The following is a 16,604-nucleotide window of genomic DNA, read 5'->3' as shown; positions in this document are numbered from 1 at the left end:
AACCGGAGACTACAAATGGAGAATGAAGTCAAAATGATTTTGAAATATGAAATGGTCATACAAACTTTGGCATAGTACAAGACAAATCAGCGGAACCTGAATCATCAAGTACTTAAAAATATGTACTAGGAGATATTTTGTAATCATAGAACTGCATTTAACTTGCAATTTGGGAGAGCAAAAGAGGAACAGAGAAATCAACGGAGTCAACCAAGAGAACTTTTTGCTGCAAATAACAAATCTGCGCACTATGTGCCGGTGACTGAGACTTATCAGACGCTTGCATTGTTCTTACACTGTCTTCAGTGGAAAACAAGTTCATGTTAAAAAGTACCCACTAAAAAGACACCAGAGTGTGGAGCTAGCATCAAAACATGGACCCCATTGTTCTAGTGCCAACGTACAAAGATTAGACTATAATACAAAGATTAAGAAGATTAGATTCCTTATAATTTTGTTTCTTTTTATCTCTCTTTAAGTGATATCTAACGTTTACAGTACCAGTGATTTGGATATCACTGAGCTGTTATATGCTAATCATTAGACAAATAGAAGCAGGCTTTTTGGCAAGTGCTCAATAGCCTTTCTACAGGAATATAGCTTTTTTTTTTAAATAGATAAATTACAGGATCGAAAACGATAAGGTTTAAGAATCCTGAGTTCTTACTTAATTTGTTCTCGTAATGATAAAATACTTGATAGAACCTACCCTACCCTTAGTTAGCATAATTAAAATATTCCAAAGAAACACTACAAAAAGAACATACATTGGAAAAGAGAACAACCACAGCATAGATGACATATTTTTCTATTCAGTTTTACTCACAAGATAGATTCATACTGATCTGCTATCTTCCGCAAATAGTAAAGAATAAAATTCTTGCAAAATAGAATAGGATTAAAAAAGTTACTATTGCATAATTCAGATGGAAGTATGGAAGGAGATACCGACACCACATAGTTCAAAAGCGTAACATGAAGGAATTTGAAGCTGACTCACCAGAATAAAATTATTTGCCAAGCAACTTGAATGACAACCTGGAAAAAAAAGAAGCTTAGTGGAGGTGCAACATCTCAATAATTTAATCTAATGAGAACCTTAATCATGATGAAGGTGTCAAAATTGTTGGATTTAATCTAATAAATCTATTTGTGGGCACATATGATTAAACAATGTGTATTGCTATCTTTCAGGATAACCCACTAAAGTGATCAATTAAGTTGGGTTAATTTGGTATTTAAATAAGTCATGGGGTTATATGTGCAGATACCAGGTTGTAATTGTAATTTATTGAGGGGCTAAATTGCAAAAGTACAACATCTATAAATAAGGGGTTATGGTCCCTAACCTAGGGTTACATTCTCTAATTCTCTACACCCCCATCTAGCTGGAGAAATTCGGCTAAAAGAGAAAACCCTAAGGTTAGAAGATCCAGAACCCAAAATCAAGATCAATCTATGGATTCAGGTATAAGCTTCCGCTCTCTTTTGATTTTGTTAATCTCTTTGAATTAATCATGGCTATATGGTTTTAGATCTCAAGTTTTATGATGTAGATCTAACAAGTGGTATCAGAGCCACCTTGATTAATTCTTAGGGATTTAAGTTTTATTGGGTTTTTGATCTTAAATCTCTGGTTAAAGAGTCAATTTTTGGGTTCGGATGAACAGTAATGTTCTCGGATGAACAATAATGTTCGGTGAACAGTAACGAAATTTTTTTCGGATGAACCGTAAATTATTTTTTTCCGGATGAACAGTAAATTTTTGGATTTTTCTTTGATTTTTCCTTCAATTTTTTCCAATTCTGGATCTGTTTTGAAAATAAAAATCAAAGGTTTTTTGGGTTTGTCGGCGGCGGTTTCAATTTGAAACCCTAAGGGTTCATGGCGAAAATTAAGGAGGTGGTTACCTCAAACGAACCTCGCGTTCGTTCAATTTTAACCGAGCTTCGCGCTCAACGAACCTCGCGTTCGTTCTAAGGTGAACCTCGCGTTCAACTCAGGTGAGCGTCAAGCTCAATTTTAACGAACCTCGCGTTCGTTCTAAGGTGAACCTCGCGTTCAACTCAGGTGAGCGTCAAGCTCAATTTTTTTAACGAACCTCGCGTTCGTTCTTCAGACGAACCTCGCGTTCGTACTTCAGACGAACCTCGCGTTCGTACTTCAGACGAACCTCGCGTTCGTTCTTCAGACGAACCTCGCGTTCGTACTTCAGACGAACCTCGCGTTCGTACTTCAGACGAACCTCGCGTTCGTACTTCAGTCGAGCCTCGCGTTCGTACTTCAGACGAACCTCGCGTTCGTGCTTCAGTCGAGCCTCGCGTTCGAACTTCAGACGAACCTCGCGTTCGTACTTCAGACGAACCTCGCGTTCGTACTTCAGTCGAACCTCGCGTTCATTTTTTAAACGAACCTCGCGTTCGTTCCCAAGTTGAACCTCGCGTTCTTTTATCAAACGAACCTCGCGTTCGTTCATTTTCAGACGAACCTCGCGTTCGTGCTTAAGTGAGTCTCGTACTCAATACAGTCGAACCTCGCGTTCGAAGTTAAGGGAACTTCGTGTTCATTATGGTTAAGCCTCGGCTTTTCATGGGTCCACTTTGGTATACTTAATTTATTCAATTAAGTTATGGGCCCTAATTAAGCTGTGAGACCCCAATTAAGTTTTTGGAAATTCAGTTGATTTAAATTAAAACTTTTTAATTTAAATCTAATTTGGTTTTTAATCAATTATTTAATTCAAATATTATGACACTAAGGTATTAAGGTTGTCTCTCACTCCAATTGATTAATTGAAACAAGAAGTTGCCAAAGTAACCTCTCTTGTGTAGATTGTTCATGAGGAATGTGAGATGTTTGTGTGTATGCTTTCGTGTAAATATTTAATCGGCCCAAAGGAAGGTTAATATTTATTTAGACTGTATACACATCTGCGATGATAAGCGTGTGACAATTATAAGGTTTACATGTGAATAATGAATCGATCCAAAGATAGTTTCATTATTTGACATGAGTTATTGTCAATGTTTGATCATTGCAACAAGGTATCACTTACAAGTTAATATTACTGTCCAAAGACTTGATATTAATGTTGTGCCGGTATCTTGGATGGGGATTGTCATTATTTGAATTTTATTGATTATGGTTATTGATGTGAGCATTTTTGTTTTATTTCAGCTAATGCATCTGCTGCAACAATTTCTGCTAACATCAACTCAATTCCCATGCTAAATGGGACAAACTTCAAGGTTTGGAAAGAGAACATATTAATTGTTCTTGGCTGCATGGATCTTGACTATGCATTAAGAACTGAACAACCCCAACCTCTCAATGCGGATAGCACTCCTGATGCAAAGAAGGAGCATGAGAAGTGGGAGCGTTCAAATCGCATGAGTCTTATGATCATTAAGCGCGGCGTTCCGGAAGCCTTCAGGGGCATAGAATCCGAAGGGATTACTAAGGCTAAAGATTTCCTTGCCGAAATTGAGAAGCGTTTTGCGAAAAACGATAAGGTAGAAACAAGCACGCTTTTAGCTCGCTTGATTTCAATGAAGTATAAGGGCAAAGGAAATATCAGGGAGTACATTATGGAAATGTCTCATATTGCTTCAAAGCTTAAGGCACTTAAACTCGATCTTTGTGACGAGTTATTAGTGCATCTGGTTTTGTTGTCTCTTCCTGCACAGTTTAACCAATTTAAGGTCAGTTATAACTGTCAAAAGGAGAAATGGACTCTAAATGAGCTCATTTCATACTGTGTGCAAGAAGAAGACAGGTTGAAGCAAGATAAGACAGAAAGTGCTCATTTGGCCTATGCCTCTAAGGATAAGGGCAAGAAAAGGAAGAATGATAAGGAAGCTGCTAAGGGTCCAGTTGAGAAGAAACAACATAAGGATAATCAGGGTTGTTTCTTCTGTAAGAAGCCTGGACATGTAAAGAAGGACTGTACAAAATATCACGCCTGGCGTGATAATAAGGGTACGTTCCTTGCTTTGGTCTGTTCTGAGGTTAATTTAGCTTCAGTACCTAGAAACACTTGGTGGTTAGACTCTGGTGCTACTACTCACATAAGTGTTTCTATGCAGGGTTGCCTGAGCTACCGAAAGCCAAGTGATGTTGAAAGACACATCTTTGTGGGCGACGGACAATCGGTAGATGTGGAAGCAATTGGGCACTTTAGGTTGTTGTTAGGAACTGGTTATTATTTGGATTTAAAAGATACTTTTGTAGTACCGTCTTTTAGACGGAATTTGGTTTCTGTTTCTGTATTGGACAAATCAGGTTATTCTTGTTCATTTGGAAACAGTCAATTCAGTTTATCTTTTAATTCAAATGTTGTGGGAACCGGTTACTTGAGTATTTATGACAACCTATATTTGCTTGATACAATTGCTTCTTACAATGAATCCTTGCATGTGGAATCACGTGGTACTAAGCGTAAATTAAATAAGGAAAATTCGGCGACATTATGGCATAAGCGCTTAGGTCATATCTCAAAAGGTAGAGTTGAGCGTCTTGTGTCTGATGGCATTTTGGATTCCCTTGATTTTTCGGACTTCGACGTATGTGTTGAATGTATCAAGGGAAAACAGACCAAAGTGAAGAGATTAGGTGCCAACAGATCTTCGGATGTCTTAGAATTGATACATACGGATATTTGTGGGCCATTCCCTACGGAATCCTGGAATGGTCAACAATATTTTATATCATTCATAGACGATTACTCACGTTATGGGCACCTATATCTTATTCATGAAAAATCTGAGTCTCTGGACATGTTCAAAGCCTATAAAGCTGAAGTTGAGAATCAACTCAACAGAAGAATTAAAACCGTCAGATCTGATCGTGGTGGTGAGTACTACGGTAGATATGATGGTTCAGGTGAACAACGTCCAGGACCATTTGCTAGATACCTAGAGGAATGCGGTATCGTCCCACAGTACACTATGCCGGGTTCACCTAGCATGAATGGTGTAGCTGAAAGACGAAACAGGACTCTTAAGGATATGGTAAGAAGTATGATTGCTCATTCTTCTTTACCAGAGTCACTCTGGGGAGAAGCACTTAAGACAGCAGCTTACATTCTGAATAGAGTACCAAGTAAAGCAGTTGCTAAAACACCTTATGAGCTTTGGACTGGTCGAAAGCCCAGTTTAAAGCATTTACATATTTGGGGATGTCCAGCTGAGGCAAGGCCTTATAGGCCAAATGAAAAGAAATTGGACTCCAAAACAGTTAGCAGCTACTTTATTGGGTACCCTGATCGCTCTAGGGGCTATAAGTTTTATGATCCCACTATAAGGAATATTTTTGAGACGGGAACAGCAACATTCTTTGAGGATGTTGAGTTTGGGGGGAGAAATAAGGTTAGAGACATTAGTTTTGAGGAGGAATTGGCTTCAGATCCAATCCATACAGTTACTTTTGACAATATTCAGGTTCCTATACCTGTTGTTGCTCAAGAAGTAAATCCGGAACCTCAAGATGATAATGTTGAACAACTCCCTGTTCCAGAAGAACAAACTCAACAACCTCAAGAACCAGTGCCATTAAGGAGATCCACGAGAGAAAGGAGAAATGCTATTCCGGATGATTATATTGTATTTCTCCAAGAACATGAGGAAAGTAGTGGAATGTTAGAAGATGATCCAATCAACTTCTCTCAGGCCATGAAAAGTTCTAACTCTCAACAGTGGATTGATGCCATGAATGAAGAGTATAAGTCTATGCAAGACAATAAGGTTTGGGAACTTGTCCCATTGCCAGAAGGTGCAAAACCAATTGGTTGTAAATGGATTTTTAAAACCAAGCGGGATGCAAACGGTAATGTGGAGAGGTATAAGGCGCGTCTTGTGGCTAAAGGCTATACTCAAAAGGAAGGCATTGATTATACAGAGACTTTCTCTCCGGTTTCATCGAAAGACTCTTTCAGAATAATCATGGCACTTGTTGCTCATTATGATCTTGAGTTACATCAGATGGATGTTAAGACTGCATTTCTCAATGGAGACATTGATGAGATGATTTATATGGTGCAACCAGAAAACTTTGTGTCAGGAGACCCAAAGAATATGGTTTGCAAATTAAGGAAATCCATCTATGGACTCAAGCAAGCTCCTCGTCAATGGTATCATAAGTTTCAACAAATAGTTATCTCGTTCGGTTTTGAGATGAACATTGTTGATGACTGTGTATATCACAAGTTCAGTGGGAGTAAGTATATTTTTCTGGTTCTGTATGTGGATGACATCTTGCTTGCCACTAATGATATAGGCATGTTGCACGAAACCAAGAGATTTCTATCAAAGAATTTTGAGATGAAAGATCTTGGGGACGCCTCTTTTATATTAGGGATCCAGATACATCGAGATCGCTCTCGGGGTATTCTTGGATTATCACAAAAGAGCTATATCGATAAGGTACTTAAAAGGTTTGGCATGCAAGATTGCAGACCAGGTGACACCCCTGTTGCTAAAGGAGACAAGTTTAGTCTCAATCAGTGCCCTAAAGGTAACCTTGAAATTCAGGAAATGCAGAAGATTCCTTATGCTTCGGCTGTAGGAAGTCTAATGTATGCTCAGGTATGTACGCGTCCGGATATTGCGTACATTGTTGGGATGTTAGGCAGATACTTAAGCAACCCTGGTATGGATCATTGGATAGCAGTCAAAAGGGTTATGAGGTATCTTCAGAAAACAAAAGATTACATGCTCACATACAGAAAATCAGAGAAATTAGAGGTCATTGGGTATTCGGACTCTGATTTTGCTGGATGCCAAGATAGCAGGAAGTCTACATCAGGCTACATTTATATGTTAGCAGGAGGAGCTATATCATGGAAAAGTGTCAAACAAACACTAGTAGCTTCCTCCACTATGGCAGCAGAATTTGTAGCTTGCTATGAGGCATCCAATCAGGGAATATGGCTGCGAAATTTTGTCACGGGACTGCGCATTTTGGAAAATGTTGAAAGACCACTAAGGCTATATTGTGACAATAAATCTGCAGTAATGTATTCCAATAACAACAGGAGCTCAACTAAGTCAAAACATATTGACATTAAGTTCCTGGTTGTGAAAGAAAGGGTACAGAGTGGACAGATATCCATAGAGCACATTGGGACAAACTCCATGATAGCTGATCCTCTTACTAAGGGATTGCCACCTAAGGTCTTTCAGGAGCATACTGCTCATATGGGTGTGGTATTATTTGAGGATATTATGTTTTAGTGGGAGTTTGTATTTGTGGTGCTTTATGTTTGTTTGTATTGTCTGATCAGAATAAAGTTTTCAGTTAAGACACTCTGTTACATTATGTTTGGTTTTGAGCTCACTAATGAGGACCAGTTGAAAATAGACATGTACTGATCACATTGCATGTAATTTTCATGCTGCACATCCATGATTGATCTATGTCGTTTGATTGTATTGGTATATGTGACCATTGATGGGTCGAGTCACGATAAATGTGACGAAGGCCGCTTTGATCCTATATTGATATAGTCAATGGACGAGATTGTTCGGAAATACCATTTCAGTGATAGCAATTTTTGAGCTCATAATGTTATACACAGTTTAAGGAATCATATGGTGCCCAAGTGGGAGATTGTTGGATTTAATCTAATAAATCTATTTGTGGGCACATATGATTAAACAATGTGTATTGCTATCTTTCAGGATAACCCACTAAAGTGATCAATTAAGTTGGGTTAATTTGGTATTTAAATAAGTCATGGGGTTATATGTGCAGATACCAGGTTGTAATTGTAATTTATTGAGGGGCTAAATTGCAAAAGTACAACATCTATAAATAAGGGGTTATGGTCCCTAACCTAGGGTTACATTCTCTAATTCTCTACACCCCCATCTAGCTAGAGAAATTCGGCTAAAAGAGAAAACCCTAAGGTTAGAAGATCCAGAACCCAAAATCAAGATCAATCTATGGATTCAGCAGGTATAAGCTTCCGCTCTCTTTTGATTTTGTTAATCTCTTTGAATTAATCATGGCTATATGGTTTTAGATCTCAAGTTTTATGATCACATGTAAGTACGGAAAGAACCACTTGATATGTATAGCATTCATGCATACGTCTCATCAGATTCATCAAATATTTTACTCAAGAATCGCAAATCAAACAGATGGTATTTTTATGAAGCAAGCATTCTTCAGAACACGGCAGGAAATACAGATAGTTGTTCTGAAACTACTAAAATAATCCCTGAATAACTCTGTAGAAATGTGTAATTGAGGAATATTTACATTTACCCTCAACCGAATATATTTATGTGAAGGAAAAATCTATCCGATCCTAAGATCCAATTATTACGAAATGGACAATACTTTCAATTAGAAAAGAAGCCGGAATAAGAATAGCCTTTTTATGGTAGAGTAATCAGGATGAACAAACATTATTTATCCTCTATTCTTCATCTTTAATTCACCATCAGAAAGGAGACACTTGATTAACAAAGGAATTTATCAACCATGTGACTGATCACTGTGGAAACAACTATTAGGAAGTAGCAAGACATATTTTTGTTTCCCTTAAGAAAAGCTCTTTGAAGTTGCTCATAATGTCCTAAAAACAAACAGAAACTTATTACTTCCAGTAGTCATAAATATCAGTACATCAAATTGATGCTGCCTGCACAATTAAGCTTTATGCTTCTAATCTTTCATGATGTTACAGCATAATTAACCCCAGTCTCTGCCGTCAGTACAATACAAATACTCACAGTTCAGTTAAATATCATACATGAACCTTGCTTTATTGAACGAACAAAACATGCACATCTTAATGAGTAAATAAGATCTTGCCTTTGAACCACTGGTTGACGGGGTCAATGACAGCTCTATGCCGTAATGAATAAGAAGGCATCAGCCTTATTTTAAAAAATTATCACAGATAGGAAAACTGTAAATATGATCGTTTTTATAACAGATAAGTACAGCTGAAAGTAACATCAGGTAACTACTTCGTCGCTAAACTATTTAAGTTAAGTTATAACTGGTTTCACGAAAGAACTTGTGGATTTAATATTACAGAGTTTAATTAAAGACCCATGGTATTATAAAATCAACATCAACGATATCAACTAAAAGCTTCAGATACATGTTCATAGATGTTCTTTTTTCCGCTAATCTACAGTAAACTAAATGCACATACATTTTCTGACTTCAGGATCAAAAAAAGGTGATAAAGAACCTTTCAGAAACTAAAACATTCAAACTCAGTGTGAATCGATTTTATTTTGATAAATGGAAACGTACTTGATGTTCTTTTAGATAAAGATGATGTGCAAATGAAGGAGGCAACCCCTAGAAAAACAGACATAGACAAGTTAATGACAATGAAATGTGTGTTACACAGCACACCAAAATAAATTTTCACCTATCTAGTATAACAAGAGATGGCAAATGCATCACAAGAAGCCCGTGTGGTAATAGTACTCGAGCATGAGTATGAAATATAGACCGTATCCAAACTCAAGCAGGTGGTATGACTTAAACTACTTAAGACAGGTAACCATTTATGATTCTTCTCTATTAGCATCAAGTATACATGTCTTGGTCAACAGGCTTTCTTCTTAAAGATTTACGGAATCAACAGCCTTTCCCAGATTCTGTTCTAAGTTCAGAACAACAAAAGAAAAACAGGCATGAACAGCGCATAACAGGAAAAAAATTCTTAAACACTAACAAAAGTCCATTAACTTGCAGCAAAGCTAACGTACACATACATAAAAGCATAAAAGATATGTAGATTAACTAACCACTTATTATAATAATATGCATGCCCAACCTCCTGAGAAAGGGTTATGACAACCTGACAGCCCATTAAGTCATCTCGAGGATTCCAAATGATATTATTCTGATAATCAACCGGATACTAAAATGTTACAATTCTCAACTTCTGCAATCAAATGCAGCTTTCCGAGAATACCAGCAAGCATGTGAGTAGATGCAGTCTCAGGGAAATCATGAAGTCTGTCCTTTGTGTAACATCTTTCCAATATCCTCATTAACTTCATACGTCTTCATTATACTACTAGTAAAAGAGGTTGGAAGATCGGAGTTACTGAGTATATAAGTCCCCATTCACCACAGCAACCAGCTTTTCCCTTTCTGCCTTGCGGGACAATAATCTCCATTCCTATCAATATTTCTGACTAAGAATCAAATGCAGATTTGTAATTTAACCTCAAGTGCCAACAAAAAGAGGCCAACTTTGTGTCCATTGATAAGTATACAGATAAGATACCTCAGAAATACATAGAGGAATAAAATCACTTCTATCTCTACTGTGGTGACACGCTGCCTAACTGAGCAGAGGCAGACCAAACTCCAACTAAGGTTTGAGCTATTGCCGCCTTGCTCGAGCTCCTAGCTCCAAGTTCAATGATCTCTCTTAGAGCCAGTTGTTGGTTTACTCTAGGTTAGTAGAGGTTGTGTTGCCTGGCAACCACGGTGGATCAAGCTCCCAGACACGTTCTCTCAGATTGGTCTTTGTAATAATACTTGATTATTTGCACGACATATTTGTACCTTATTAAATAACCTTCAATATTACAACTAATGCACACACGAAACATAATAATTTTAGAATGACAATCATCAATTAACACTATCTAGTCCTGCCTTTTCCTCTTCTTCAACTTAACAAGCAACCCATTCTTGGGCTTAATAATAACTGAAACCTTAGGCTCAACGACATTGTCCTGGACCAGTTACACAATAAAATAGTATATCACTGTAGCGGCGACCAGTTTGATCTGAGTGATTGATGTGTTCTTCCCAAACACGCCCTTGTACCTGAGTGGAATGCATAAACTTGAATGAAGGCTCTTGCTTCAGCGTCCCCTTCTCCATAATCCATCTCTCAGGCTTGACTTCCAAGCAGTCCTCACTCCTCCCCCCATATTGTCTCCATTCTTCCCATCGAATACAGAGAGACGATAATCCTTGTGCATGGCCCGACTTTGTGGACACTAGGCAAGATGCCAGCCTTCTTTGCTGCCTTATGATTGAAGGCAATTGACAGATAGAGTCACAGAGTTTCATAGAAGATGGCATGCAGATAGACCAATGTGTTGATCTCCTTATTTTTTAACACAATCATTTTTTTCATCATCGTTTATCACTTCAGAAGAGTCTCTAAGCTTCCTAAGCTTTTCTACCATCTTTTTGTCAACATTCGGGTTATTGGTGACTAGCCATAGCATCCAGACTAGTGTGGCTCCTGCGGTGTCCTTGCCTGCAACCATGTACGTGAACAATGTGTCTTGCAGAAATTTATCATCACGGCCCATGTACAACTTTATCATACCCATGTGTCCTTCTTCTTCTACTTCTTATTCTTCTTCTTCCTCCTCCTCCTCCTTGTCGGTCCTTCAATTGTCGTCACTGTTTTGAATTCTTTCTTTTTTCTCGAATACATTGGTTCATGAAATGGTCTATACCACATGCCTTTCCACCAGGCAATTGGCACTATTTTTTGGGAGATGAGTACCTGCCCGATTTAGCTGTCGCAAACGGAACCATAGGAAAAAATCAGGAGCAAGACAACCTGGATCGACCAGTTAACAAGAGCGCTTGTGGTATCAAATGTAAATCTCACAAACAGATCACTTAGATCCACCACCTTATCGAATTCAGGCACATCCTTCATTCCTTCTACAGGGGAAGAAGATTCGGAGACAACTTGTTCACGGTGCAGTCGCCTACATAGTCACGGAACCTCAGTGTGTTCATATGTGTCCGAGCCATTCTTCTCTGCTCCCTCCAAGAGTCGCCATCGGCATTGATGATGCTGTCCCCAAGAACGTAGAATATTTCGTGAAACTCATCGCCCTTCGGATAGTTGGAGAAGTGAAGGTTGAACACTTGGTTGGCACTCTCAGGGCTGCAAGTAAGCAGGATGTCCATCCCGCAAAACCATGGGCCTCTGAACATGAGGGTGTTATCAAACTCCTGAGGCATGGAAGCCACGTGGTCGAGGAGGCGATGGCTGCTAGTGATCACCATAGGGAGCATACCGGCCACCGGCCAGTTAACAAAGACCTTGCTGGCACGTTGAGCCGTGCAGCGAAGGAGGAGGGAAACAAGGAGAGCGGAAAGTATTGCTAGGAGAACCCCGGGATACCTCTGCATGAAGAGGTATCCTCCTCGCAGTGCTGCACTCCGGTACTCCATCTCTTTTTCGTTTGAGGAAGATAAAATTAAGTTTGGGATAAAATTAAGTTTGGGATATACATAGGATAATATATTGCTAATGATCTCAAACTATCTAGAACTAAAAAAAGATTAAAAATAACAATAGCTTGTACGTGAACGTCTCATTTGGAAGTTGACATTATAGCAATATAAATTTGCATGTGTTAACAATATTATTATCACTAGTTAGTGTTATGCACGAGACTAATTAGTATACTATTATTGTACATATTTTCAAATGAGATAATTATAAGCTCTAAATAAAAGGAGCCACATTACATGAGTTCCACATAATGGAATAATTAATATGTGACACAAGTAATGCGGCATATGGTTCGTGCATGTGGTAAGGCGGGCCTCGCAAGTACTCGAAGCTTGAAACTTTATGGCCTGCATTTGAAGCGGATCATTCCAACAGGAAATCAAACAGAGCCCACTTAGCCCAAATTTTAATAAAACAAAACAGGTATCCTTTCTTGCTGTAGAAATGATAGATAAATGAAGAAATTTTACCATGCATACAACTATTATAAACTTTTTTATAATTTTCAAGAACGGCTTGTATGTGTTTTTTCAGGGGAAAAAAATACAGACAAGCTATTGTTATAATTCAGCTTCCAACAGAGAATTTCACATGTATACAAGCTATTGTTATAATTTCCATTGTTTTAACTATCTCCGACATGGCCCGATATATCCTTTTACAGGGCTTGCCGCAACCAATATAGTCCTTAAATATCATTTATCACTTTTTAGTTATTTTGGGCGATATATCCCCGATATGGCCGATATATTAGTTGATATATTAACTAATATATCCTTTTATATGGCTTGTCGCAAAATAATATACAGCGTTCGGCAATTTTTGGGCAAGATATTATGATTTTTCTATCATATCAGACAACATTTTGACCTAAAAAATCAGAACAAAATGTACTTTTGATTTGTACTTTCGATTGTTTTACAAGGTTGACTAGTGATCCTAAACATACATTATTTACATTTTGTTTGCCCTGATTTTATTAAGTATGTTGAGATTATATTTTAGTGCATTATACTATATATGCAAACATCCGTTATGGCATTCCGATATTTACTACATATCCCCAATATTTCCCCGATATCCGCAATCCGCTATGAATTTTGGCCATCTAATATTTTCCCGATATTGGATATTTAAAACCTTGATAATATCAACTCTATTTTTAGTTATAGAGATATCATTATCACAAGTTATTCCCGTGTGATCCATATGATTGATATTATTACCACTTGATGTATTAATGTATGTGTTGAAAATGTTACTATCACTAGTTATGCCTGCGTGATCCATGTGACAGATACCATATATTATCATTAGATATTTTGTATGTGTTGAAAATATTATTATCATTCATTAATTTTTCCCTGTGAGAGCAGTATGTTATTGTGTAGACAGTTTCTAATGAACAATTATGAGTGTGTATGTGAACTTCTGATCAGTTGGAAGTTGACAGTATAACGATTACTTGTGTTGGCTGAAAATATTATTTTCATCACTAATAATTGGATTATTTGCATATTTTATAACAATAACTTGAATGTGAGCTTCTCAGGTGGAAGTTGACATTATGAAATAGGTTGTATGTTTTGAAAATATTATCATTGTTGTTTGTTGTTACTACTTTTATGTGCTTTTATCATCATCATCATAATCATCATTATTGATTGGGCTACTTACCAAAGACCTTATATACTATAAGAGTGTGCTAGTTATCATTTATATTCTATTGTACAGTGCATACACCCATGATTGTATGACTACCTGGTTTTTCATTAGTTTTGTGCTCTAGTGAGAATCACATGATTGCAAAGTATCATTCTGACTCTTAGATCTAGTTTATATATGATGATATCATAAAAGATGGGCGATAATTAGCTACAACTGTACAGTATAAAACAGCAAACAGTATAAATAATTCTTATTAATTTTTTAAACATAGACTACAGTCCGTTCTTGATATAGTTATCTTAAAATGGCATAATTATAGGTAGGTCGCAATTTGGTAATTTGAAACAAAATTGACACGGCACAAGCATTGTGTATACACGTGACTGTGAGAAGAACAAATGTACCACTCTGGTTTAAAGAAAAGATATCTGCCCCCATTTAGAAATGCAAAGAATATGATATCCGTGAATTTTCTGTATATCAGATATGGATATTGATATCAGATATCTGATTGGTATCAGTATTCGACTTTGGTGAACATGGATAAGAGTTTTCGTTACAGAACTGCATCCATATTTGTATATGAATCTGTTATTAGTAAGCGGATACATATATACAATAAATATCACATCCGACCCGTTTGAGTTTATTAATTTGATGATTCACTACATGCTACTATAGTTTTCCAAGTAACAAAATCATGCATTTGCTGACCAAAGAACAAGCTGAAGGAATGAAGATCAACAGAGAAGGTAAAAGGCAGCATCAAGATCTTTCAAAGCACAGAATATGCAAAAAATACCCGAAGCATTGCCCACAAAGAAATATATTATTCGTGCAGTATCTCATGGCTGATTTTCTTATAATCAACAACAAAATTCAGAACAAAATTATTATTCTCAAGGGGAAAAAATAAAAAGATTCAATGTTTTAGCAACTAAATTACATATTTCCATCAAGAATTCGTACTAACCAGCAGAAAGATCCGATTCTTACTTCTCCTCTCCTGCTCTCCCAGAAACCCCACAGCATTTGTTGATTAGAAAACTCGGTGGCCCTGCAACCTGAATCCCTCATCCATCAAACCCTAAATTCAGCAACCCTAGAAATCAGAAAACGCCGTCGATGAGAGCCAGTGGTTTTGGTTTCGCCGGCGTCAGAGATATCGGAGTAAACCCCTTGGATGATTCTCAGATAACCTCCCAAAACTTTGGGCGAGCAAAATTACGGAGATGCTTCTTTTGTACAGTGGAAAATAGCGATTTTCTAAAATAAAAAAATATTATCCGTAAACCCAAACTTTTACCTCATTTACTTTTAAGTCCACACACTTGTCAAAAGAGATTTTTTCCGAACAAACCCAAAGTTTTACCCCTACTTAGTCTAAAGCAAATTAATCTTGAATTTCGACAACTTAATACGATATAGCTTGCTATTTTTTTATTCCAAGTGGTTAGATATACTGTGTATTTTTAATGCCGCAATCTACTCAAGGATAATCAGGCCTTTATACATAGTATATATTTTAAAATTATTTACTAATTATATTTAGAATTTTAATCCACATTTTAACTATATATAAAGTAATAGGCCATACTTGCTAACTACATTCTTTTTTAATAAACCACCCAAGGAAAACAAAAAATCAAATCTCTATAACTACGAGTCCCTCCCCCACGTTCTCTTCGCAAATCCAGCAGCAAATAAAAGTTTTGAATCTCTCCCTTCTCCACCCAGGTAACATCATCTCATCTCTCAACGAAAAGAGTCTGCATTCGCCGTCGACATATCCAACTTCGTCACCGAGGCGAAGATGAGAAAAGGAAACAGCAGAAAGGATTGCGAGAAATATAACTCGTCAAGATTCGTGACATCTTCGTGGACAATGTCATGTTCTTTGATTGCCCAAAGCGGCATCCCCTCCGACACAACACCACAACACGATCAAAATTAGATCATCTAAGCATGATACATGAGCCTCCCTTCTGCTGCTTGTATAACTATGTCAACTACATGAAACTAAAATTTACTGTCAATCCCTCCAGCCTTTGCAAAATGGCCTGTTTCACTTACAGTATCCCCAACATCGATATTTTTTTCGAAATAAACAGATACATTACCTACAGGTATCGTCTCGGACCAAAATCTAAGTTTATAAAATGTCACTGTGCTTGATGGGGGTAAAACCCCATATTGGGCGGTTGCAAGGGCCTATAACTAGGCTGCATTGGCTGCTGCATACCAAACTGTGGCTGCTGCTGATTCAAAGCCTGATGCATCATCTATGCGTTGAATCACGTCATCTGCTGCTGAGGTGCGGAATGGACCCTGGCCGCACCAGAGACTCAGCATCTGAGGTGCGGAGGGAGGGTGGCGTGGGCTGGTGGTGGATTCACAGTCGAGTAAGTGTAAGGCAATCCCACCATCATGCTAGGAGGCTGAACATATTGCTGAGTTGTCGTAGCTGCAAATATATTATACTGCGGTTGTTGGTTATGTACTGGGGTTTGTTGCACTAGAACAGCTTGAGGCAGTGATTGGACTGGAATTGGTGAAGGGTTTTCATGTTTTGGCGTTATAGAGGGTGTATTTGATGAAGTTGTTAAGGTAGCATTCTTGGCTTCCTCTGCTGCGAAGCTAGAGAGGACTGAAGTCATGATTTGTTGGGAGTGGGTAGAG

General features: G+C 37.7%; 2 protein-coding genes and 1 long non-coding RNA gene across 3 annotated transcripts in view; all 3 read right to left on the bottom strand.

The window, feature by feature from the left end:
- On the bottom strand, positions 10,630-11,331 carry LOC109832501 (alkane hydroxylase MAH1-like). The gene is made up of 3 exons (XM_020399853.1): positions 11,113-11,331; positions 10,814-11,014; positions 10,630-10,719 (listed from the first exon to the last, which is right to left on the bottom strand). The coding sequence occupies exons 1-3, from the start codon at positions 11,329-11,331 to the stop codon at positions 10,630-10,632; spliced, it is 510 nt and encodes a 169-aa protein (XP_020255442.1).
- On the bottom strand, positions 11,505-15,430 carry LOC109832655. The gene is made up of 2 exons (XR_002244834.1): positions 14,899-15,430; positions 11,505-12,604 (listed from the first exon to the last, which is right to left on the bottom strand). It is a non-coding gene; the product is annotated as an uncharacterized LOC109832655 (long non-coding RNA).
- LOC109832500 (regulation of nuclear pre-mRNA domain-containing protein 1B) overlaps positions 16,271-16,604 on the bottom strand; it is a 5,348-nt gene continuing 5,014 nt past the window's right edge. The window contains exon 8 of the mRNA XM_020399852.1: positions 16,271-16,604. This exon is cut by the window's right edge and continues 140 nt beyond it. Within this exon, the coding sequence (XP_020255441.1) occupies positions 16,271-16,604 (334 nt within the window).

The sequence above is a fragment of the Asparagus officinalis genome, chromosome 3 (assembly GCF_001876935.1).
Source record: "Asparagus officinalis chromosome 3, Aspof.V1, whole genome shotgun sequence".
Lineage (NCBI taxonomy): Eukaryota > Viridiplantae > Streptophyta > Magnoliopsida > Asparagales > Asparagaceae > Asparagus > Asparagus officinalis.
The sequence above is the reverse complement of the archived record's forward strand: the minus strand, read 5'-3'. Positions and strand labels throughout refer to the sequence as shown.